This window comes from Narcine bancroftii, chromosome 7, assembly GCF_036971445.1.
Source record: "Narcine bancroftii isolate sNarBan1 chromosome 7, sNarBan1.hap1, whole genome shotgun sequence".
In the NCBI taxonomy this organism is placed as follows: domain Eukaryota; kingdom Metazoa; phylum Chordata; class Chondrichthyes; order Torpediniformes; family Narcinidae; genus Narcine; species Narcine bancroftii.
The window spans coordinates 61,140,779-61,167,522 of NC_091475.1; the positions used below are offsets into that span (position 1 = coordinate 61,140,779).

The 26,744-nt window shown below is 42.5% G+C and overlaps 1 protein-coding gene across 11 annotated transcripts in view; it reads left to right on the forward strand.

The window, feature by feature from the left end:
* The window catches only part of LOC138738963 (limbic system-associated membrane protein-like), a 1,544,776-nt gene that overhangs the window by 1,421,345 nt on the left and 96,687 nt on the right, over positions 1 to 26,744 (forward strand). For 7 of the 11 annotated variants that reach the window (XM_069890213.1, XM_069890212.1, XM_069890209.1 and 4 more), the window contains one exon: positions 2,248 to 2,283. The exons of 2 other annotated variants lie outside the window; for them this stretch is intronic. In XM_069890213.1, the coding sequence (XP_069746314.1) occupies positions 2,248 to 2,283 (36 nt within the window). Of the gene's footprint in view, positions 1 to 49; positions 138 to 2,247; positions 2,284 to 19,907; positions 20,038 to 26,744 lie in introns of those variants that run through there. 2 more of the 11 variants (XM_069890217.1, XM_069890214.1) reach the window with 2 other exon arrangements.

Below are 26,744 nucleotides of genomic sequence, written 5' to 3' on the forward strand. Positions count from 1 at the left end.
AGTTTCAATGTTTGACAGAAAGGTGGGATAGTAATGATTTGTCTTACAGGACTGCTGAAGATGGAAGATGTACTGAAATTTCCAATTTCTCTACACCCAACACAAATATTAATTTGAATCAAATAATCTACTCCAGGGAATGTATCTCTATCATTAATATTTCTGGGATGTTGGTTGGTGGTTTTGAAATGTCATTAAAAGCTTTGAGGAAATGAAAGTGTTTGTGTCAGCAATGTTAAATGAGAGTGCTCGACGCCTAAGTATTAATGATGCCTTGTAATTTTCTGTACATCACCCTCGGGGACTTTAGAAGTAAGGATTGACTTTTAAAATTATGTCCTTGACAGAGCCCATTTCATTCTGAGAATTTTGTCTGCATGCTATGGGTCACGTTAGCCATGATGGTTCTTTGAAGTGCTACTGATGTGGAAGAGATGCACAGCTAAGAGGAATACCCTTTGCTGCCATCTTGTTTGTAAACTGTTCAGACTGGCGACCCTTGTCTCCACGAACAGACAAAATGTTTCTCTTTGAAAATTGTTGCCCACAAAGCTGTAATTTTCTTTTTATATGTCAGAGCTTCAGGATAACGGGATGAAATAAGGCACAGCCAAATAGTTATAATTTATCTCCATCAATTAAATGATTATTTTGTCTGCAACATGCAAATAGTTTGTGAGTATTGTCAGTTAAAACCCAGAGCAGCTCCAGTAGGGGTCAAGGTCAGGCTTTTTGCATCTATTTTTCCATTGAATTCAGAATAAAAATGTTTTTACGTAAAATGAATTTGGAAAATGCTCTCTTTATATTGTCTATGATTTTATCAGTTTTGTTACTTGGAGTAAATTCTGATGTGTTGATTGGCTGGGCATGGGGATTTGGACACCTTTGGGCAATGATGTGCAGGGACATAGACTTGTAAATCATTTGTTGCAGTTTTCAGAGACCGTGAAAGACAGAGGAAGGATTCAAAGTAAGAAACTAGCCTTTGATTCTCACTGAAATCTGACTGAATTCAACTAACAAGAAGTAGTCACAGTCAATCAACGTAACAATAAAATATCCATTCTCCAAAATAATTCAGAAAATTTAAAAGCCAAAGGATTCCACAGAACTTTCAATGTTTTGGTTCCATTGAATTGCAGCAAATAGGTTGTCAGATCATACCATATGAAGCAGTTCTGAGGTTTGGTTACTTTGCAATCATTCATGCACCTCATTTTAGACATCACAACCAATTTTTTCAACTAAAAAAGTGCTTGATTACTTACCAATGGCAACAAAGCTACAAAAGAGGCTTTGACGCCCGTTTCAATGTCCTGCATGACACAGCAAAGGAGAAATGTCAGAAGTTTGTCTGTTTAACACATGGGCTCAACTTGATATTGTTTGCACTGTAATTATGACATATTGTAGAAACATAGTGCTAAGGGTAGAAAATGGAATTGTACCACCTGCACTCGTATTTCTCGCCATTAAACAGGTTTCTCTAGCCCCTTATCCATCCCAGTTATTTGGCTGCGCAGTGTCCCGGGATGGGAAGCCCTTTTGTGCTGTTTCCACTGGGCCACTCTTAACTGGGACACTAATTGTTTTTTCCACTGAACACAACTCACCCCCAGGGATCGGAGCATTCTACCTTCCACTGGAAACAGGTGACTTTCTGCTGACCCTCTTCCACTGGTTTTATCAGCACACCGGCATCAGCAAACACCGGGGATATGAGTAGGGGTCGAGGCAGTTAATCCCCGGTGTGAAATTATGTTGGCGTTTGAACAGCTTTGCTTTTAATTCCTGGGACAGGGTGTCAGTAGAAAAGGGGCTTCTGAATTGATGAATAGACTTTTTCCCAGGATCAAATCAAGGTCATTTTAGAATCTAACTCTACATAATTAATATATTTTTATTGTGAAGGAATGTCAATATTTAAAAACTATAACAATGTAAATTTATCTTTACTCTGTAAATGCCTTACAAATGACTCACTCTGTTACTGCGCATCACAATGGGTTTCAGCACTTGACTCCAACAGGAGTGACCAAAGCAATGAGTTTCCTTGTTGATTTGTGCCAGGCTAGACTAACAACAACAGTAAATGGAGCAAAAGAAACAGTGACAGGCAACTTGCACAAGGTCTGACCACTTTATCAAACTGAGCCTTCTGTGTTCATTCTGTTTAATGTTGTATGATGGCTCCCCAATGTACGGGAACTTTTCCCATTTCAATTTTACCAATTCGTTTCGTAGAAAATATCCTGTCGACTCTTCCACATCCTGTTCAAGGTCAGTATGGATTAGACATGACAATAGACATTGCTATTGGATTAAATTGATGAAATGAGGTAAAAGCATTGCCCTTTGAAAATGAAATGGATCATCTGAATGTTACGATATCAAATGTAAATTAACTCTGATAATACTGGGGCAGAGAGCTTAACCTTATTTTGTTTTGAACAGCAATCAATATTTGATGCATTGTACTCTTGGAGAACTGAATCAGATAACTGTATTAAAAAGGGTTATTGAAAGGGATCTCAATGAGGACTTCCACAGATATTTTCATTTTGCCATCAGATACCAAGTAGAACATAAATTATGAATCTTGTGCACATCTACCACTTCAGCAAGATATCATATTGGCTTTCACTTGTTTTGAACTGCTCCAAAGTTATTAATCTCTAACTTGTTCCTTGAAGTTAGACTGGAGAGTTCTCTGGATGTGGTGATAAGTCACTACTCTTGGAATTTCCCCTTTGACAGGCCCTCCTAATGGGTTTCATTGAAACATTCCAAGTTCATTTGAGATTAGAGGGAAATTAAGAAGAGAACAGCAGAAAATGCTGGAAATAGTCGGCAGGGCAGGCAGCATCCAGAGAGAGAGAGAGAGTAAAACCAATGTAGTGTTTCTGGCCTGTGACCTTTCACATTGTTAGTGAAGACTTCCTGGCGAGCCAACTTTTGAAATGACTGGAATGTATTGATATCAAGAAACATTTTCTTTGAATTGCAACAACATTTGAAGTTTTTGAGAGTCTTTGGTCACATACAGAATCTCCTCAAATAAACTATAGCCACTGGCAAGCCTTCTTTGTGGTTGCATTGACATAGAGGCTCCATTTCAATCCACGGAGATGTTGACACCCAGGAATTTGATGTTCTCAACCTTCTCCACTGCTGAGCCCTTGATGTGGACTGGTTTATGTTCCCCTGAGTTCCTCAATCATCTCCTTGGTTTTGCCAATGTTGAGTGCAAGGTTGGTGTTGTGATACCACTCAATGAGCTGATCTACCTCCCTCCTGCACACTTTCTCATTGCCATCTGTGATTCTGCCAACAACTGTGGTCTCCAAGAAATTTGAATTGTGCCTGGCCACCCAGACACAGATTTTGAGTGAGTAGAGCAGTGGGCTAAACATGCATTCTCAAGGCGAGTCTGTGCTGATCTTCAGTGAGGAGGAGACATTTTTTTCCAATTCATTCTGACTATGATCAGAGTCAAAGATCCAGTTGTGGAGATGAGTGTAAAGGCCCAGGGTTTGGAGCTTGCTGACCAACACTGAGAGAATAATAGTGTTATAGGCTGAGCTGTAGTCGATAAAGAGCAGCTGTGTTTATGAGTTGCTGTTTTCTAGATGATCCAGAGCTGAGTCCTTACTGGGGCCTCATTTCTGGGAGGGATGGTGGACAAAGTGGCAACTCTCTGTCTTTCTTATGGTAGACTAGGGGTCTCCAAGGTGGTCGATATCGACCCCAGGGGGGGGTCAATGGGACTATCCAAGGAGTCAAAAAATGCCAGGGGGTTAGAAGGTAGGGGGAGGTCGATAAACACTGGGAAGATCAATTGTAAAGCCCGAGGTCCCCACTCCTGCCCGGGAGCCCGAGTTCTCCACTCCGCTCCTGCTGGGAGCCTGAGGCACACTCTTCGATGCGGGTGGCATCGAAAAGAATGGAGTCACCATTGCCGACACTGGCTGCAACCGATAGCTGGGGGTACACGAGGGATCAAGAATTCCCTGAAGGGGTCAATGGTCTAAAAAGGGTTGGGGATGCCTGCGGTAAATAAAAGTTATATTCTAAATGTAGTACTACATGACATTAATGGAACATTTAGAGATCCAGTGATATTGCTGGTGCCATGGATGCAATGCAAAAATGGAGATAAGAAAATGGCTAGACTTATCTGCTTCTTCCAGGCCTCCTCCAGCTCCACCTAAGGAGGAGGGAGCAAATGTGCCACATCTGAAATGCAGGAGCCTCCTTCTGCGAGCAGCTAAAGTAAGCGCTGGCTGTGGAAGGCAACCCATAGCTATAGATGACCTTGGGACTAACCAGCCCAATCAAGTCATCTTACAACAGTACCCTGCCAGCAGTTTTAGTGGGAAGAAGCATTTCTTTGAGTTATGATTCCCCCTCACCCACTCACCCACCCGCCCACTGGCCAAGCCTTTGGCGTGAAACATTTTTAATTAATTTACATTTATAATATTAAATGTAACCTTTTCGCTCAATGGAATGAAATGAAAACAAAATAAGAAAAGAAAATTACATACTGTCGTGACGTCAGAAAGGAAGTTACGTGGTAATGCGTGGAACATGCAACCTGCATGTGACATCATCACGGAAGTCGTGTCAGGATTGTGAGCAGTGTGCACACCAGATTTAAACCTGAATATATTGTGCTTTACTGTTCCTCTGTTGTGAATAGATTATTAAAGACACACACACAATAGAAATGGATATAAGAAAATGGCTAGACTTGTTTGCTTCTTCAAGGTCCCCTCCAACTCCAACAATTGAAGAGGGAACAAATGTGCTTGTACCCAGCACGGCCACATCTGAAAAGCAAGAGCCTCCTTCTGTGAGCAGCTGTGATTCTAAAATAAGTGCTAGCTGTGGAAGGCAACCCATAGCCATAAATGACCTTGGGACTAACCAGCTCAACCAAAAAGTACCCTGCCAGGTTTTTCAGTGGTAGAAAGCATTTATTTGTATCCGCTTGACTGAGTCTCACAACTGAGACTGGACTGAATACAGTGTCAAGGCCGACGCAGCATTTTGTTTTTGCTGTTAGCCATCGAGCACCACGTGGAGATCTCGGACACTGGATGCCTTTGTGAGTGTAGGCCTTCGTAACTGGAAAAGTGCTGTGGAGAGAGATTGGGGATTTCATAAACACGAATCTTCTAAGGAGCATATTTCTTGCTATGAACTGTGGAACGAGGGGAGAGGCATGTCCATACTGGAAAGGAGATTTCAACACTTGTCAACAGAGAATAAGTGTGAAAGAAAATGCATTATGTTTCTTCTCTTATTGATGTTCTCGAATTTTTGGTGGAAAACCAGTTGTGGAAATCTTTATTGAGGGAAGATAGAGTTGTTCAAACACGCCTTACCATTTGGCAATGTGCGAGAATTCATTCTCCACTCTGAGAAACATATTTACGGACATACAGATGGGCAATGCTCCACAAAAGAAAGGGCCAGTTGGTTCAGCTCACGTTTGAAAGGGACTGAACCTGAAAATGCTCAACTGAGTGGAAGGACTCCATTTTTAGGAGGTTCAGCACCAACACTCATTGCCTACAACTCTTCTAAAGCAAAGTTGCATGTTTACTTCACTTTATGATATCAGCCTTGGCTTTCATGATTATTACGCAAAATGCTGATTGATTTTTTGGGTCTGTCTGCATTAATTCAGTAAGAGTGGAATATATTGTCAATTTCAAATGATGTTCTAATGAAACACACAGTGCAGTGTGTGTGTGTGTGTGTGTGTGTGTGTGTGTGTGTGTGTGTGTGTGTGTGTGTGTGTGTGTGTGTGTGTGTGTGTGTGTGTGTGTGTGTGTGTAAGAGAGAGACTGCAGCAGGTTTTTAAAAATTGGAACTGTGTTGGTGTGTTGGTCATTGATGGCAAGTCTAATTTGTAGTAGCTTGCGTGTGGATAGAAAGGGAGAGTTTTCAGCCAGTTGGACCCACAACTGAGAGCTGAGACCAAGGGGAAGTCCCTCAAACAACAGAAGGGAGAGTAAGGATATGATGCCACTGTGGTGGGAATGGTGTAATTAGAAATGACTGTAATGATGTACAGTGATGGAAATGTATAGAGACAGAACTTGGACCATTTTCCTTTTGTATTTAATTTATTGTAAATAAAGTTTATGTTTGTTTGAGGTTCAACATTCATCTTATTTATAGCATTGAGAAGATGATGAATATATCTGAAGCTCCAAATGGTTGCTTCTGAAAATAGCTTTCTTCCCATGGACAACACTCGAGTGCAGGAATACGGTTTGAACCCAAAGTTGCAGGTCTTTAAGCTGCAGGTCCAAGTGCAGAAACCAGCAAAGACATCCAGTACTAGTGTCACTCAGGGTTGCAGACCGCACCAGGTGACGCCATCAGAGGGGGTGTAACCAAAATGAATCATGTGGTTTTGTCTCCACGCACGCTTGTCTGGAGGGAGGGGGAACTGTGATGGCGTGGCGGATGGAGCAGGTCCGTGGCAGGTAAGTCACCACCACATGCATCCCCCCCCCACCGGTTCAGTGAGTTCTCGAATGGCAGTTTGTGCCCCCTGTGATTACCCTAATGTCCCCCCGATTAGATCTCTTCTGACGCTGATTCTAATTGGGTCTGCTGTGGAGCGATTGTGACAATCGCTGAATTGCAGTAGGTCCAGACCTTTACTACATGTTAATTCTGCCCATGATCAGCCTCTCAAAGCATTTCATCACAGCAGATGTGAGTGTTACTGAGTGATCGTCATTGAGGCAGCTCACACTATCCTTCTTTGGCCCTGGATACCATTCTTTATCTCTAAAATTAAAATTAAAAATGGTGAATAGATCATTTCCTTTTACAATAATAAGCAAAAAACACTGTATCTATTCAGAAATTAGATCTTAAAATAGGTACAAATACAATTGAAAAGTAAACTAAAATAGGAGCAATAGGTGCTGCCATTGTTAATGATTTATCTTCAGTCAACTTGAGAAGAAGGTTGAAGTGAGAGGTCTTGGCAACTCACCTTGTACTTTTTTAAATGGAAAGAAGAGGAAAGGATTTGAGTTTTCATTTTCCAAGCCGGGGGGGGGGGAGGTGGGGGGTGGGGGGGTAGAAGGTCTGTGCGAAAATTATTCAGTGAAAGCCCTACAATCCAGACTGCTCAGGGATTGGGTCCATCCAGGTGTTCAGATTTTCAGGATTCTTTGGCAGGTTTTTTTTAAAGATTAAAATTTAAGGAGGAACAAAGAAAAGATGAACAGGTAAACTTTGATAGTATGTTATTAGCAAATATGGCATATTTCATTTTTCAAGCTGAGCAGTTTTAAAGAACAATGAAGTTAACGCTTGAAAAAAATGTAAACATAATTTTAAACATCACTGAGGATCTCTCCTGGAGCCTCCAAGTTGATGGAATCACAAAGAAGGCTCACCAGCGTCTATACTTTGTGAGGTGTCTGAGGAGGTTCAGTATGTCACTGACAACTCTCAGTAAACTTCAACAGGTGTACTGTGGAGAGCATTCTGGCTGGTTGCATCTCTGCCTGGGATGGAGGCACCAATTCTCAGGACAAGAATAAACTCCAGAGGGTTGTTAACTTGACCTCTGACATCACAGGCACCAAACTTCACTCTATCAAGGACATCTAACATGAGACAGTGTCTTCAAAAAGCAGCCTTTATCCTCAAAGACCCCCACCACCCAGGCTATGCCCTCTTCATTCTGCTACCATACAGGAGCCTAAAGACGAGCACTCAGCGGCATAAGGACAGCTTCTTCACTGCTGCATCAATGAACCAAAGATGGGAGTCACGTGATGGAGTAGTGGCCAGTCGGGGAACTCCAGCCCTCTCCGGAAAAGTTTAAAAAAAACACACAAAACACAAAGGCACAAACATAAAAATTAAAATAAAGTGAAAGTAAAGGTGGGAAGAAAATGGCAGCGAAGAAAGAAAAGTTGAAAGCAACGGGAAGAAGAGAAGAAGAAAGGACATCGGAAGAAGAAGGTGAAGGCCTTACCTGTCCGAGGAGGCCCGCCGCGGAGAGAGAAGCCTGCTCCCTAAGGGCAGTTGAAGTCCCGAGCTCGGGACTACAAAAATGGCTCGTGGAGCCAAGTAAAAGTGCGCAACCGCGCATGCGCGACTCCTCGCACATGCGTGATGCGCATGACAAAAAAAACACTGACGGGAGGGGGGACCAGCTGAGGAGTTGATCTCCACAGCTGAGAATGACAGCTACAACACAACAACAGGAAGAGAACATAGAAAACAACGAGAACAAGAAAGAAGAGAGTAAAAAGAAAACAAGGAAACAACAAATGACCAACCCAGAGGAAGAAGAAGAAGAAGAACATAGAGAAATGGAAGAAGAAGGGAAAGGCAAGACAATGGATATATTTTTTTTAAAGAATATATGGAATCAGTAAAAGAATGGCAATCACAAGAATTTAGTGAAATAAAAAGAATTAAAAGTACAGAAGGAAAAATGAACAGATTAGAGATGGTCATGTCAGATATAGGAAAAAGAGTGGACAAGGTGGAAGAACGAGAAACAGTCGTAGAAATGGAAGTAGAGGACTTAAAAAAGAAATTAGAAGAATCTAATAAAAAAGTTAAAGAGACACAAGAGCTGTTATCTCAAAAGATAGATATAATGGAAAATTATAATAGAAGAAATGATATAAAGATAGTGGGCCTTAAGGAAGATGGAGAAGGCAAGAATATGAGAGAATTTATAAAAGATTGGATCCCCAGGTTCCTAGGAAGACCAGAATTACAGGAAGAAATGGAAATAGAAAGGGCACATAGAACATTAGCCCCGAAACCACAGTCACAACAAAAACCAAGATCCATTTTAGTAAAATTCCTAAGATATACAACAAGAGAAAATATATTGGAGAAAGCAATGAAGAAAATAAGATAAGACAAAAAGCCACTGGAATACAAAGGTCAAAAATTTTTTTTCTATCCAGACATAAGTTTTGAACTCCTGAAGAAGAGAAAGGAGTTTAATACAGCAAAAGCGATCCTATGGAAAAAAGGATATAAATTTATGCTAAAGTACCCAGCGGTACTTAAAATAGTTATTCCAGGGCAGCAAAACAGACTATTCTCGGATCCGGAGGAAGCATGAAAATTTGCAGAACAACTACAAAACAGATAGAGAGATGAAGACATGTAATGAGAGTTAAAATGACCACGAACTATATGTATGTGTGTATATGGGTATATATATATGTGTGTGTGTGTGTGTGTGTGTGTGTGTGTGTGTGTGTGTGTGTGTGTGTGTGTGTGTGTGTGTGTGTGTGTGTGTGTGTGTGTGTGTGTGTGTGTACATGAGTGTATCCGTATTTAAAGGAAAATATATAGAGTATAGATAAGAATTAATAAGGGAAAGAAAGGGAAGAGAGGAAGTAAGGACGGAATTAAGAGAGTGACCTTTGTTATATATGAAAATTAAAATCTTTTCTGGGGGGGGCTAGGTGGGGAGGAGTTACGGTCACTGCAAAATCAGTTGACGCTTGCGAGTGAATTCGCAAATCCAAATGGAGAGGGGAGATGTGGTTGCCCGACAAGGGATAAAGGGCAATTCAGGAAGGGGAGGGGATAGTGGGGTTAAAGAAATTTTAGATAGGAGAATAAGGGAAATCTTTGATGTTTTAGAAATGTTGTCTTATAAAGTGTTCAAAAACAAGAAAGCAGAAATGGATAAGAAGGAAAGGTGATGATGAGGAAACGGAAAGGAAAGATAAACAAAGTATGAAATGGCTACGTTGAACTATATGACTTTAAATATTAACGGAATACATAACCAAATCAAAAGGAAGAAACTGCTAAATTTACTGAAAAAAGAAAAAAAATGATATAGCATTCGTGCAAGAAACACATTTAACTGAAATGGAGCACAAGAAATTAAAGAGAGATTGGGTAGGACATGTAACAGCAGCGTCATATAATTCAAAAGCTAGAGGAGTAGCTATATTAATCAGTAAAAATGTACCAATTTGCTGTAAAAAGGAAATGGGAACAACAATTCATGCAATCTGGACATGTGAGAAAGTAAAAAAATTTTGGGAAGATCTAAACCAGACACTAAATAAAGTCACAAAAAGCAATATACCAAAAAACCCAGAGATCTTCCTCCTAGGTAACATAAAAAACAAAGAATTTGGACTTGATTTGGATGGTGCACAAAAAAGATTTGTTAGGATAGCCCTAGCTGTAGCAAAACAATGTATGGAAATTAGAAGATAACTTGAGAATACAACAATGGTATATAGAAATGAATAAATGTATTCCATTAGAAAAAATAACATATAATTTAAGAAATAATATTACTATATTTGAACAAATATGGGAGCCATACATGAAACACAATAGAGAAAACCTACCGGGGACATCTACCACCTAAAATGACAGAAGGAGAAGGAAATGAAAAGAATTGACTCAGTGGAATTTCTTGTTTATTTTTATTGAGTGACAACATTGTTTGACGGTTTTAATGTATCTTAGATTCTGAACTTTAAATGAATGGGAGGGGAGGTAGGGAGGGCGGGATGGGAAGAGGGAGGGGGGAGAAAACGACACTATATATTTGAAAAGAAAAATGTATGTATCTTGATCAATGTGGTTTATAGTGTGAAAAATAAAAAAGTTAAAAAAAAGAACCAAAGACAATGCCTTACGTTTCGTGCACTATTGTTTTTTTATTTTTTATAGTAATGTCACGAGATGGTCATAATATAACTGTTTGCGCTATGATGCTGCCACAAAACACTGAATTTCATGATTTATTCATGACAATAAATTCTGATTCTGACCTGTATAGCAAAGTCTATAGATCTCCACGTGGTGCTCGACGGCCAACAGCAAAAACAAAATGCTGCATCGGCCTTGACACTGTATTCAGTCCAGTCTCAGTTGCTGATGTACATCTGTGGCATTTAATTGTGCATTCACACACACAAAAACCCGCTAAATTCAAAAGGTTTGAGAGTTTGGATTCTCAGTTTGTCCAGATATCTGACATCTGGATTTTTGGACTTTTAACTGTAAATGCACTGCCATTTTTTCTCTTTCTCCAACACCACATCTCCTGGTAAATTTAAGAGGCCACCCTCGTGGGCCATGGATGAAAACGTCCAAGATTAGATCAGCTGTTGCTTATTGGTTAATTTCTTCTCTGACTGAAGTATTTCAGTTCCAGGATATGCTCAATGGAACATCCAAGCCTGGATCACAAGGTTGGTCCCTGAGACTGAGTGGGGAGGCTTGATAGGTTGACTAGCTCTGCCCTCCAAACGGGATCTAAGCGCTTTGCTAATACTGCCCACAGCTAACTATTATACTCAACCTTGGCATCATTCACAGTTGTGATATCACTAAGAATGAAACTATGGTACTCAGTTGGAAAGTCAGCGAATAGACACGTCAGGTCATCTAAAAGAAGCAGATGCTAGACATACTCAGCCATGGTTTGAGAACATGATGACAAGAACTTCCTTCTACTTGACATTCTGGCTATTTCCAGCTCTTTTGATGATTGTGATGGCATGGTTTGTGTAGCGGTTAGTGCAACGCCTTTACAGTGTCAGCGATCAGGATCCGGATTCAAATCCTGCGCTGTTTGTAAGGAGTTTGTACGTTCTCCCCAGGTCTCTGTGGGTTTTCCCCGAGGATGATGATGGTTCTTTTAGTCAGTTTGTGGGATTCAATATGAGGATACCTCACTCGCAGCATATGTGTGAATGAATTTTAGATGAGTAGAGGGGTTGAACATTTCTAGACCCACCCTCTTGACATCCCCTCCCGGCTCCTGTGGCATGGTAAGGTCCAAGACAGCTGCGGGAAGCTCTGTTGCAGTGAATGGTCAGACCAAGCATCGATGCATGCCTTTCCAGTCTTCACGCACATGTTTGCTAGATGGCCATTGGTCCAATGAGAGGCTTCGTCCGCCCTTTGATAGGCCTTGTTTTTTTATCTTGCAGGGTGTCTCGCCACCCTCTGTACTAGGTAAGTCTGATGGGGGAACCAGTTTAGTCATCGACCACTCGACCATGCGACAGGTGTTACATGGTACCAGTAGCACTCAGACAAGTGACCTGTCGTCCATCTTTGCATATACACAAAGGAAAACAGTGCAAGGTCTTTTCACATTCATGGTGCCAGATTCATTTGTACACCTTCTCTACCTTGTAGCATGAACCATTGTTACTAATGTAACTCTCCAAGTTTATTTCCCCTACTGTTGTTTGAGGGGCTTCCCCACTAATTGCAGCCCTCAATGACCGGTAGTGGAAGGACTCTGGACTGTGGCCCTTCCTCACAGAGCCTTCAAGTTGGCTGCACCAAGCCTCAGTGTGTCACTCAGCAGGTACCACTGCAGCCTGGAATGTGCCAGTCACAGAATTTGCTATCCACATCCCCTTGTGTTGGAAGACCACTCATTTTTGGGCAGACCAAATGGCATCGTTCATCCAGATAATGATCTTCCAGCAGTTCTGGATGTCCAACTCTGTGGGCGTCCCTGGAAACAGCTCATAAATCACAGAGTCCTCCATCATGCTGCGGCCAGTAATAAACTGTGGCAAGGACAATCTTAGGAAATCCGCACTCTACAAAGAGTGGGCAATGGTCTCCCTATTGCAGTAATCTCAGAGACACTGTGTGCTGCGGGTGATATTTTGGTCATACAGGAAGGATTGGTGTGTCAGCAGACGAAAGAATGGATCTCTGATTTCAGAAAGGGCAGTGTCTGATTAGAGGTGACTTCTTCTGCTATCCCTCTTTTTAATCCAGGAGACTTGGCTCTTTATTCTGGATGTGCTGTCTCGTATCTTGACTGTTTGTTGAATACTTAGTGACATCTTGGATATTGCTGGGAGAAACAAACTCCGTCTTTGTGACAAGGGATTGGAATCGGGTGATTACTGTACACATCAGATGCACAGAAATTCTTGCTGGCTGCAGCTACACAGGTCAAACAAAAGCTCGCAAACCATAAATACAATGTATATTGATAAACGAGAGAAAGAAAATAGGAAATATGAAATGAGAGGTGAACATTGACATGGAGAACTCAATGAGCAGAAACTGCTAATGCTCAACTTGCCTGTTTTTGACCGGACACTGCTGCCGCAGGTGGTTAAGGTAGGTACTGCAATGTTTCAGAAATAAATTGGACAGATACATGGACAGGATGGGTTTAGAGCGGAGGCAGATGGGATGTGCGTTGGAGGGGCATTTTGGTTGGCATCGGCAAGTTGGGCCAAAAGGCCTGTTGCCATTCTCTGAATAAAATTTAGCTGTAGTTACCAACATTTTCCTCCACGTGGATATTATGCGACAGAGGTAGTGTGTCTCCTGGTTATCGTTTAGGACAAATCATATATTTTACTGGAGCAACTGACACGGCACTTCACACAAATATCAGTCTTTTTTTTTAAACTGTATTGGATAAACCTGGTATTTGTAATGTTTATAAGAACCCAGCCCTAAAGCCTGGTGCTTGTCTATGTGAAAAAATACATTCCTTGTGAGGGAAACATCATCGTAATACTGAGACAAGGGGTAGGAGGGGCTGATACCGTGACCTGCCTTGGGGAAAGAGTGTGTGGGTGTGTGGACGGGGCAGGTGGTCAAGGGAAGCGAGGAGCAAAACTGAGTACAGCCAATGCAATGGACTATCTAGAAGTCACAGGTGAATCTAGAAGACAAAGAAGGAAGTATACAGAAGCTGGGGTCGAGGGCAAAATGTGCCGGTGAAGCTCAGCAGATCATGTGGCATCCTTAAGAAGTAAAGGGTCATCAACGTTTCAGGCCTGGAGCCTTCATCCGAGGTAAGCAAAAAAAAGCAGGTGCGTAATTAAAAGTGTGGGGGAAAGTGGGAGGAGGCGAGGTGAGGAAAGGATGGAGGATGGGGCAGGGGGAGGAGCACAGGTAGGAGGTCATGGGTGGATACATGGGAGGGTAGAAGAGAAAAGAAGCTAAGAAGTGATTGGGAGGGGGGGGAGCTCTCCGATAGGAGATGTCTTCACTGAAATATTGACTTCTGCCAGAGATGCTGAATTCCTAAAGCAAATGATTTTTAGTCATTGTTAAGAGGCTCGACAGACAATGGCTCACATTTAAATGGATAATACTTGATGGAGTGGTGGACTGGGGTTGACAGGCTGAATAGCCTACATCAGTTCCAATATCTTATGGGAAGGGAATGGGGTGGGGAATAGAGGAATGTGGAAGGCAGGAGACGGTGTGTTTCTTAAAGTTTGCTTGTTGCATTGGTTACTCCAACATAAATCATTTTTTTTTACCCCATTCTGCTGTGGATGAAGAAGTTCTCCTCAACTCTCACATAAACACCTCTCTCTCTTTGACCCTCAATGGCTTTAGTTAATTATGAGATCTCCCACTGGACCCATCACTCAGGTTCGGTTAGCATAGTTTTATAGCGTCTCTGCTCAAGGCAGATGCATTTTGTCCCCCATTGTCCCAGGACACCCTCACCAACAGTGTAACATTCTCACTCATCAATACCAAAGATGGTCATGATAAGAGGTTGTGTAGAGTAGATCAAGACTCCCAGATGGTATATTGTCCCCTAGATGCCAGAGTCTGGGATGTCTTAGATCGAGTTCATGAGATTCTAAAATGGGAGGGTGAGCAGCCCGATGTGGTGGTCCTCGGCAGAACCAATGTCATGGGTAGGAAGCGTGACAAAGTCCAGTAAAGAGGGTTCACAGAGTTAGGTGCTAAGTTGAAGGAATGGACCTCCAGGGTTATCTTATCAGGATTTCTACCCATGTCGTGAGCTGGTGATATTAGAAATAGGAGGAAAACCCAGCTTAATACGTGATTAAAGAGATGGTGCAGGAGGGAGGACCCGATTTTTGGTTCTTTGGTCTATCTTATTGGGAAGGTGCGACATGCACTGGAAGGATGGTTTACATCTGAACTGGATGGCGACTGATATCCTTGCGGGAAGGTTTGTTGGTGCTGCTCTAGTGGTGGCGGGTTGAACTAGGTTAGTAGGGGGATGGGACCAGAGTGCCTGAGCAGATGGTGGAATGGTTATGCAAAAAAATGTTGAGCCTTAATACAAAGACAGGGATAGAGAGGCACACTGCTAAGCAAGACTGTAACAGCACAATCAATCGGGACCGGTTTCCAAATCCCGCACATTCTCCCTGTGGTTTTTTGGGTGTTAATTGGGCAGCGTAGACTCATGGGCCGAAATAGCCTGTTACTGTGCTGTATGTCTGAAATGTTTTTAATTTTTTTTTAAATTAAGAATCAAAGGTAGAGAGAATACAGAGAAGATTTACAAAAATGTTACCTGGGTTTCAGAATCTAGATTACAAAGATTGAGCAGATTAGGCCTTTATTCCTTCGAGTGTAGAAGGTTTAGTGGGTATTGAGGTATTTAAGATTATGCGGAGGACAGATAGAGCTGATGTGGATTGGCTTTTTCCCTTGAGGGCAGGAGAGATTGAAACAAGAGGTCATGAGTTAAGAGTTAAGGGGAAAAAGTTTTGAATTAACGTGAGGATGAATTTCTTCACTCAAAGAGTGGTGGTTGAGCATGGTGGGAACACTGTTCTGAGTTGTGTCTATTTCAATGCAAGGAGTATTGTAGGAAAGGCAGATGAGCTTAGAGTGTGGATTGGCATGTGGAATTACAACGTTGTGGCCAATAGTGAGATTTGGTTGCAGGAGGCGTCAGGACTGGTAGCTCAATGTTCCAGGGCTTTGTTGTTTCCAATGTGATTGAGGGCAAGGGAATAAAGGGGAAGGGGTATCATTGCTAGTCGGGCAAAATATCACAGCTGTGCTCAATCTGGACAGACTAGAGGGCTTGTCTACTGTGGCTATATGGGTGGAGCTGAGGAATGACCACATTAATGGTATTAATTCCCAATAGTGGAAACTGGAGGTGGAAATTTGAAGAGAGGTAGCAGATAGTTACAAAGAATGCAAAGTTTGATGAGTGACTTCATATTTCTGTATGTTGTCTGGGACTCCTACTGAATAAAAGAGCTGGATGGGTTAGAGTTTGTCAAATGCATTCAAGAAAGTTTCTAAAATCAATATAGAGAGATCCTAACCCGGTGGTTCTCAACCTTTTTCTCATTGACCATTTTCCCAATGCCATAAATGCCCTGTGATTAGTAAGGAATTGCCTAAGGTGATATGTGAGTGGAAAGAAAAAGTTTGAAAACCACTGTTTTAATTGTATCTAATTGACTCATTATGTGCACGGTTTCAGAACTCCGAAGGACATGGGCCAATTGTGGTGGCCTGCCACCGCAGAGGTTGAGCCGGCACATTGTGCAGTAGTAAATAGCAGCATAACACACTGTAATACATTTCTTAACACAGCGAACCGGCGCATTTTAAAGCTGAAGTAATACAAGATCAGCAGCCCTAAAATGGTGCTGGCCAAGCTGCCCAGTTAACAGATCAATAACAGGCTGGGGAAGAGGGGTATTCACATGCAAGAATGCTCCCGCCCGCTATTGTTATTGATGTGGCTGATGTCAGCCAATCAAACAAACAGCGGGAACTCCAACTGTATAAAAGGACCCTTTCCAGCCTCAATAAATCTCAGAGCTTACACTTCCCACACTGCGAATGTGTGCATTACTTTGTAGCAGTCGGCCACACAAAGATAATTTTTCTCAAGCAAAATATTTCAGTAACAATTGGGTCTGGAGCAGTGATTCTTAACCTTCCCCTTCCTACCCACATCTCACCTTAAGCAATCCCTGACTAATCAGAGCACCAATGGCATCGGGATTACTAAAGTGGTATGTGAGTGGAAAGAATAAAGATTGAGATCCACTGTCCTAACCAGGGAGAGTTCAATAATAGATCTCATATTCAAGAATGAGATAGGGCAGGTGTATGTCAATTAACACTTTGGATTTAGTTAGAATAATACCATTAGTCTTTAGATAATTACAGAAAAGGATAGGTCTGGTCCTTGAGTTGAGATCCTAAATTGGAGAAAGATCTATTTTGCTGGCTTTAGAAAGGATCTGGCAAGTGTGGGTTGGGGCAGGTTGTTTTCTGGCAAAGGTGCACTTGGTAAGTGGGATCTGAAATTTTGAGAGATTAATATTCCAGGCAGAATTACAGACTCACAGGAATTTCCCTCTCAAACTAGATGGCAGAGCATGATCATAAATTCAGCCTTGCATTGTGTGTGTATTCTCACTGCACGATCATAAATTCAGCCTTCGATTGTGTGTGTATTCTCACTGCAACATCAAACGCTGTGCCTGAGTTTGTTTGAATTGTGGAATCGTGATGTGAGATAAAGGTGCTGGTCTTGCGCTGACTAATGATAAGGAAAACCACTCCAAGATCTATCTGGCCCTGCTGGCATCTGGTGGGTAAAGTATCTAACGTATTAATGTTGGTTTATTGCAGGTGTGTATATATTTGTAATGGTGCTTTTGTTGTCAATTACAAAGTTCACAAAGAATACAGTAAGCACCAAGAGAGCATCTATGCACAATTGAATTTTTTTTTAAGATGGGTGGCGTGGGAAAACATTTCGCTAAAAATAAATTCAAAGAAAGTAGAAACTGGAATAATTGGGTTCAAGTTCAAGTTACATGCAGGCCTTATGATCCACTGTCTAGAAATATTCCAAGTGGAAATGTTAATTTTAATCAGTGAAGTATAATATTTCTAAATCAAAGTAAAGTTATTGTTGTAACAAATATCAATCTCCCTTGCTGAAGTGTGAAGTTAAACTGTTTTTAATGAAAGGCTCCCATGAAATGCTTTAGTTATTTGGAAAAGGACCCTTCAGGAATATAGAAGCACTAATTCAGTAACCTTCATTGTGGGACAAAGAATGAAGGTGACAGGAAATGTTTGAAAGTCCTGTTTGCTGAACTACAAATATTAAATTATACTATGTGTTTTTTGTGTGGATTAAACAAAGTGAATATTGTGAAAAGAAAGTGTGTAGAGATCATAAAGTACAATACATTATTAATGTGGCAGTTAGCGCAATGCTGTTATAGTGCCAATAATTGGGACTGGGGTTCAAGCTTTGCTCTGTCTGTAACGAATAGGTACAATCTCCCCATGTCTGCGTGGGTTCCCCCTGGAGACTCCGGTTTCCTCCCACCATTTGAAACGTACTGGGGGTTGTAGATTAATTGGTTGTAATTTAGCCGCATGGGCTCGTGGGCCAAAAAGGCCTGTTTACCGTGCTGGATGTCCAAATTCTTTTTTAAATTTATGATTCTGAAGCTCTAATCTGATGCAACAGTAATATTTCTTATTTCTTCTTTGGCTTGGCTTCGCGGACGAAGATTTATGGAGGGGTAATGTCCACGTCAGCTGCAGGCTCGTTTGTGGCTGACAAATCCGATGCGGGACAGGCAGACACGGTTGCAGCGGTTGCAAGGAAAAATTGGTTGGTTGGGGTTGGGAGTTGGGTTTTTCCTCCTTTGTCTTTTGTCAGTGAGGTGGGCTCTGCAGTCTTCTTCAAAGGAGGTTGCTGCCCGCCGAACTGTGAGGTGCCAAGATGCACGGTTTGAGGCGATATCAGCCCACTGGCGGTGGTCAATGTAGCAGGCACCAAGAGATTTCATTAGGCAGTCCTTGTATCTCTTCTTTGGTGCACCTCTGTCTCAGTGGCCAGTGGAGATCTCGCCATATAACATGATCTTGGGAAACCAATGGTCCTCCATTCTGGAGATGTGACGCACCCAGCGCAGTTGGATCTTCAGCAGCGTGGATTCGATGCTGTCGGCCTCTGCCATCTCGAGTACTTTGATGTTGGAGATTAAGTCGCTCCAATGAATGTTGAGGATGGAGCGGAGACAACGCTGGTGGAAGCGTTCTAGGAGCCATAGGTGATGCCGGTAGAGGACCCATGATTCAGAGCCGAACAGGAGTGTGGGTATGACAACGGCTCTGTATACGCTAATCTTTGTGAGGTTTTTCAGTTGGTTGTTTCTTCAGACTCTTTTGTGTAGTCTTCCGAAGGCGCTATTTGCCTTGGTGAGTCTGTTGTCTATCTTGTTGTTGATCCTTGCATCCGATGAAATGGTGCAGCTGAGATAAGTAAACTGATTAACCGTTTTGAGTTTTGTGTGCCCGATGGAGATGTGGGGGGGCTGGTAATCATGGTGGGGAGATGGCTGATGGAGGACCTCCGTTTTCTTCAGGCTGACTTCCAGGCCAAACATTTTGGCAGTTTCCACAAAACAGGATGTCAAGCACTGAAGAGCTGGCTCTGAATGGGCAACTAAAGTGGCATCGTCTGCAAAGAGTAGTTCACGGAAAAGTTTCTCTTGTGTCTTGGTGTGAGCTTGCAGGCGCCTCAGATTGAAGAGACTGCCATCCGTGCGGTACCGGATGTAAACAGTGTCTTCATTGTTGAGGTCTTTAATGGCTTGTTTCAGCATCATGCTGAAGAAGATAGTAAAGAGGGTTGGTGCGAGGACGCAGCCTTGCTTCTTTCCGTTGTCAAGGGAGAAGGGTTCGGAAAGCTCATTGCTGTATCTGACCCGACCTTGTTGTTTTTCGTGCAGTTGGATAACCATGTTGAGGAACTTTGGGGGGCATCCGAGATGCTCTAGTATTTGCCAAAGCCCTTTCCTACTCACAGTGTCAAAGGCTTTGGTGAGGTCAACAAAGGTGATGTAGAGTCCTTTGTTTTGTTCTCTGCACTTTTCTTGGAGCTGTCTGAGGTCAAAGACCATGTCAGTAGTTCCTCTGTTTGTGCGAAAGCCGCACTGTTATTCTGGGAGAAAATTTTCGGTGACACTAGGTATTATTCTATTTAGGAGAATCATTGCGAAGATTTTGCCTGCAATGGAGAGCAGCGTGATTCCCCTGTAGTTTGAGCAGTCTGATTTCTCGCCTTTGTTTTTGTACAGGGTGATGATGATGGCATCACGAAGGTCCTGAGGCAGCTTTCCTTGTTCCCAGCAGAGCTTGAAAAACTCATGCAGTATACAACCCTTAAGGCTAGAGCTGGATGAGGTCTTCACCCAGGAAGAGACATATAAGGCAATTGAACGACTGAAGTAATATTTACAATACAGCAAGTCCACAAAAGTCATACGTTAATTGAATTTTTAATTTAGAGTTACAGCACATCCACAAGGCCTTCCAGCCCATGAGCCTGCTGGCCCAAATACACCAATTAACCTACAAACCCCATATGTGTTTAAAACATTGGAGGAAACCAGAGCACCTGGAGGAAACCTACACAGGTCACATGGAGAGAGTAGAAACTCCGTGTGCAGATAGCAGCAAATTTGATCCCGGGTAACTGATGCTGTAATAGCGTGGCACTAACCGCTACGCTAACCATGCCGCCCTTCTGGACGCTCATCAGATTTATTAAATTATTTGTATGTTCAGTAAGATGAACTCAGAACAATCCTAGAAGGAAGACAATCAGAATTTAATTGCATGGAGCAAAATTATCCCTGTGTGTGTTAAATTATGTAAAGCACTTCATCTTGATCTTACATGAATGGTTCTCGTTTGCCTGATACCGTGGCAACCACCATCTACTGGCCATATCCTTGTACACCTTTGAAATAAGCAAAATGTGTTTAATTGCTTCCCCTCATCACCCCTTCCCTACCCCCCCCCAACTATATTGTGGGCTAGGACTGCCAATCATCCTCTTACTCTGCTCTGAGATTATATTTCAGTGATAATCAATCACAAAAACTGTTGGTGGTCTAATGCACATTGAAGGGTAGATGAAGCCACAAAAGATTCTACTTCTTCCTCAACTTGAATGGATACACTCTCCAAGTGGGAATTGTTTTCTTGCGCTGAATTGCTGATGCACAAAGTAAATAATAATATTCAATTAATGTCTTCACGTTCGTTTGAGCCATAAGTTCATGTTCATAATCATTTGACTGTACACGTCCAACCAGACGAAACAAAGTTTTTCTGGACCATGGTGCACATATATACAAACACATGGTAATCTCATTTATTCATAAAAATAAAATGTAACATAGCAATTCTGATTTTGATGCTCGTTTACTCCTTCCTGATATTAGTGGGGTCAACGATACTGTGTGATGAACAGTAGGGATCGAGGGAGGGGGGAGGGGAAGTCACGTGATTTGGAGGATGTAGGATGTGGGATCCTGACCCGCCCAGGAAACAGAAAAAATAGAATATTTATATGAATTGTTATGAGCCCAGAGGACCCCAAAACCCAGCAGCAATAGATATTCACTAAAACAAATGGTTAGGTAAATAAAAGTTGCTTTTAATTATCTTTAAACATAAAAACAGAATCACACTTTAACTTATCTCCATTGACTTAATTAACCTAACTTAACACCCTTCTAATTCTAAGTGCACGTGCATGTAATGTATGTATAAGTTCAGAAAAGTTCTTTAATTCACAGTCCAATCCCACTTCTCGTTCCTTCAAGTTTACTGGTTGCAGGCAATTTTTAACCTGTGCGCAGAATTTCACATTTAGGAAGTTCACCAGGCTTTGGTGCTTGAAAGATAAATGGTTACTGCTCAAGGAGGTTCTTGTCCATTTTAAGAGAGAGATTTGTTGTTCGCTGGACACCCACAACTGATTCATTATAACCAGCCACTTCAGTGACTTGCTGAAGAAATTTGCCCCATCAGGGTTCTCCAGATGATAACCTCTTTCTTTCAGGTCATCACAAAGTTCCTTTTTGTTTCTCTTATTTCAAGAGAAACATTAGGCAGCCAGTCCTCTCCTCTTGCATGAACTATATGCAAAGGCTTGGTGCTGGCCTGTCTAGCATGAGCAGAGCTCCTGTATTATAAATAAGATCTGTTTTAAAGTGTTTGTATGTGACCTACACGAAAAACCCTGCCCAAATTTATCTCCCAAAAATATATCTATATACAATACAAACACAACATAATCTGTCACAGAAGTAAAACAAAGTAAAAACAGGAAGAAACACTGTTAGAATAATAAATATACTTACATTTCACGATGCATTCAAATAAGGGAAAAACGATTGATGGACCATTTAGTCATATCTCCAAGGAATTCGAATGCAGGCCTCCATTGCAGAAGGAACCTGGACCTGGAATTGTGATGAGGTCAAGACAGAGGGCACAGATGGAGAGGACGCTTGTAGATGTGTCCCTCCTGAAGACTGGGAGAAATAGCATTGGATAAGAAGGAACTGTGCTGCTACGCATGCCCGATTCGATGGGAATTCATTTGAGGAGGTACAAGCTTTAATAAAAGAATAACAAGAAGAAGATATATTGGTATCTCAAGAGCAAGTACAGGGTTATGCAAATGGTTATGGGGAAGAACATTTAAAGATACTCCACGAGAGCGGTGTAAGAGAAATGCTGCAATGTATGATGGAAATGAAGGATGAAATACAAGATCTGAGGTCTGAAGTAAAACACATGAATACAAAGTTTCTCAAGCTGACAGCTGATATGGACAAGATGTGGGTAAAATAAATCATAAGGTTAATAAAGTGGAAGCAAAGGTTGAAAATGTGCAGGAGAGAGTGGGGACATTGGAGAATGAAATTATTGTGGGAACTGTGGAAAAGAAGAAATGTTTGGAAAATAATTGATAATGTGGAAAATTTTAGAACAAATAATATTAAAATAGTTGGATTGAAAGAGGGAGAAGGAAAACAAGATACGATTCGATTCCTACAACAATCTCGGGGTGAATAAATTTGAAAGACCTATTGAAAATGAAAGGGCACGACCACAATCAGATGAAAAACCTTGCTCTATAGTGGTTAAATGTTTAAAATATCAGGATAAAGACAAAATCTTAGCCTTGGCATCTAAAAGAGCAAGAATAAGAAAGAAACCGCTTGAATACCCTGGATCAAAGATTTTCTTCTACCCTGATGTTAGTACACAATTGCTGACCAGAAGAAAGTTCAATCCAGTTAAGAAAACCTTTTGGGGGAGAAAGATTATAAGTTTGTATTTGTTACCAAGAATTTGTGGAGAAATTACCTATTAATGAATCGAGGGAATGAGATGTGCTTATTTCATTGTTTGATATTATGTATATATTGATATATTGTATTATTCAGCTTGATACATTATTAAGATATGTACACCTGGGAAATTAGGGTCCGGGAGCCCCTGATCATGGGCTTTTTAGTGGCAGATGCCGTACCCTGATTAATAGAGAGGGGTGGTGCCATATATTAAACAGTGCCAGTGGGGGGAATTCTTTCTTTCTTATTATGAATTTTTATTATGAATTCTTATTATGAATCAATGCCATCGTTAATTTTTTCTATTTTTTTAATATCTGGATTGCAAAAGAAGTTTGGAGCAACTCAGAAGTAAGATTTGAATTATTGGAGGACAGTTTGGGCAGATACAAAGCAATAATGTGATTGATATACATTAATCAATGGAAGAGGTAGTTTATTTATATTAATTTTAATTAATTGATAAAGAATACTAGGAGATGAAGAGATTAATATGAGACTACTTTGTAAAAAGGAGTGCCTGTATTTATGTCAAATGTTAATTTAGAGACTTTAAAAAAATATATATATATACATTTATATATATATATATATATATATATATATATGATCCTCCTTAAGAAATGTATATCTCCAGATATGGTTTGACCTAAAAGGGGAGGCAGGCCTCTTCAGCCCGGTTAAGCAACCTGCATAGGAGAAGGTCACTCCGATAGAAAACCTACGACCCAAGGACCTCGCTGCCACGTCCCAGCTTGCTTGGCCATGGCACACGAACCATGGGTGTAAAGGATGGGGCCAGTACTGCGCACACTGCACTCCACCTAAAAGCTCCTTTGCGCAGGCCCGAGGACAGGTCCACGTCCTCCCCCTCAAAAGATGCACACAAACTCAAGCTAGCATGTTGGAACATCAGAACCATGCTAGACAAGGCTGACAGCCACTGACCTGAACATCGGTCTGCCCTCATCGCACATGAACTCCTCAGACTCGACATCGACATAGCCGCTCTCAGCAAAGTCTGCCTTGCAGATGTAGGCATCCTCCAAGAACATGGCGTGGGCTTCACACTCCACTGGTCTAGCAAGCCTCAGGCTGAACAACGCCTATCTGGTGTTGGCTTCATGGTCAAGAACTCCATTGCCTCCAAACTCAAAAACCTCCCGACAGGCTACTCTGACCGGATCATGTCCATGCGACTCCCCCTTCAAAACAAGCGATGTATCACTCTCATCAGTGTCTATGCTCCAACCCTTCAGTTGGAACCAGCAGAAAAGGACAAGTTCTACACTGATCTGCGCAAACTCATCCAACGCACCCCTACAGCCGACAAGGTTGTCATCCTTGGCAACTTCAACGCTCAGTCCGCAAAGACTCAGAAACCTGGCCAGGAATCCTGGGCAAGCATGGTGTCGGCAAGTGCAATGACAACGGGCGCCTCCTGTTGGAACTCTGCGCAGAACAGCAGCTTGTCATTACTAACACCCTTTTCCAGCAGAGAGACAGCCTGAAGACTACCTGGATGCATCCCTGATCCAAACACTGGCACCTCCTGGACTACGTTCTAGTTCGACGAAGAGACAAACGAGATGTGCTCCACACCAGGGTCATGCCCAGCGCGGAATGCCACACTCAACCTTCACTTCAAGCCAAAGTTCAAGAACAGTGGTGCCCCCAGAAAGAGGTTCAATGTTAGAAACTTGCAGTCAGGCGTAGTGAGAGGAAACTTCCAGGCAAACCTCCAAGCAAGCCTCGAGGATGCAAACTGCTTCACGGACACGTATCCTGAAACCCTCTGGGATCAGTTGAAAACGGCCATACTGCAATCCACTGAAGAGGTACTGGGCTTCTCTTCCAGGAAAAACAAGGACTGGTTTGACGAAAACAACCAGGAAATCCAGGAGCTGCTGGCAAAGAAGTGATCTGCCCACCAGGCTCACCTTGCAAAGCCTTCTTGGCCAGAGAAAAAACGATCCTTCCGTCTCGCATGCAGCCACCTTCAGCGCAAACTCCGGGAGATTCAAAATGAGTGGTGGACTAGCCTTGCCAAACGAACTCAGCTTAGCGCTGACATTGGCGACTTCAGGGGTTTTTATGAGATACTAAAGTTGGTGTACAGCCCCTCACCCTAAGTTCAAAGCCCCCTTAACAGCTCAGATTGCGAAGTCCTCCTCAGCGACAAGATATCCACCCTCAATCGATGGTCAGAACACTTCCAATCCCTTTTCAGTGCCAACTGCTCAGTCCAAGAATCCGCCCTGCTCCAGCTCCCTCAACAACCCTTGAGGCTAGAGCTCGATGAGGTCCTTACCCGGGAAGAGACATATAAGGCAACTGAACAACTAAAAAGTGGCAAAGCAGCAGGTATGGATGGAATTCCTCCCACGCCCCCCCCCCCCAAGGGGTCTGGAAGGCTGGCAGCAGAGTGAAACTACATGAGTTTTTCAAGTTCTGCTGGGACAAGGAAAGCTGCCTCAGGATCTTCGTGATGCCATCATCATCACCCTGTACAAAAACAAAGGCGAGAAATCAGACTGCTCAAACTACAGTGGAATCACGCTGCTCTCCATTGCAGGCAAAATCTTCGCTAGGATTCTCCTAAATAGAATAATACCTAGTGTCACCGAAAATGTCTTCCCAGAATCACAGTGTGGCTTTCGCGCAAACAGAGGAACTACTGACATGGACTTTGCCCTCAGACAGCTCCAAGAAAAGTGCAGAGAACAAAACAAAGGACTCTACATCACCTTTGTTGACCTCACCAAATACTTTGACACCGTGAGTAGGAAAGGGCTTTAGCAAATACCCCCACAAGTTCCTCAACATGGTTATCCAACTGCACGAAAACCAACAAGGTCAGGTCAGATACAGCAATGAGCTTTCCGAACCCTTCTCCCTTGACAACAGAGTGAAGCAAGGCTGCGTCATCGCACCAACCCTCTTTACTATCTTCTTCAGCATGATGCTGAAACAAGCCATGAAAGACCTCAACAGTGAAGACAGTGTTTACATCCGGTACCGCACGGATGGCAGTCTCTTCAATCTAAGGCGCCTGCAAGCTCACACCAAGACACAAGAGCAACTTGTCCATGAACTACTCTTTGCAGACGATGCCACTTTAGTTGCCCATTCAGAGCCAGCTCTCCAGCGCATGACGTCCTGTTTTGCGAAACTGCCAAAATGTTTGGCCTGGAAGTCAGCCTGAAGAAAACGGAGGTCCTCCATCAGCCAGCTCCCCACCATGACCACCAGCCCCCCCACATTTCCATCGGGCACACTGAACTCAAAACGGGCAACTAGTTTACCTACCTCGGCTGCACCATTTCATCTGATGGAAGGATCGACAAAGAGATAGACAACAGACTTGCCAAGGCAAATAGCGCCTTTGGAAGACTACACAAAAGAGTCTGTAAAAACAACCACCTGAAGAAACACACAAAGATCAGTGTGTACAGAGCCTTTGTCATACCCATGCTCCTGTTTGGCTCCGAATCATGGGTCCTCTACTGGCATCACCTATGGCTCCTAGAACGCTTCCATCAGCGCTGTCTCCGCTCCATCCTCAACATTCATTGGAATGACTTCATCACCAACATCGAAGTACTCGAGCTGGCTGAGTCCGCAAGCATCGAATCCATGCTGCTGAAGACCCAACTGCGCTGGGTGGGTCACGTCTCCAGAATGAAGGACCATCGTCTTCCCAAGATAGTGTTTTATGGCGAGCTCTCCACTGACCACCGAGACAGAAGTGCACCAAAG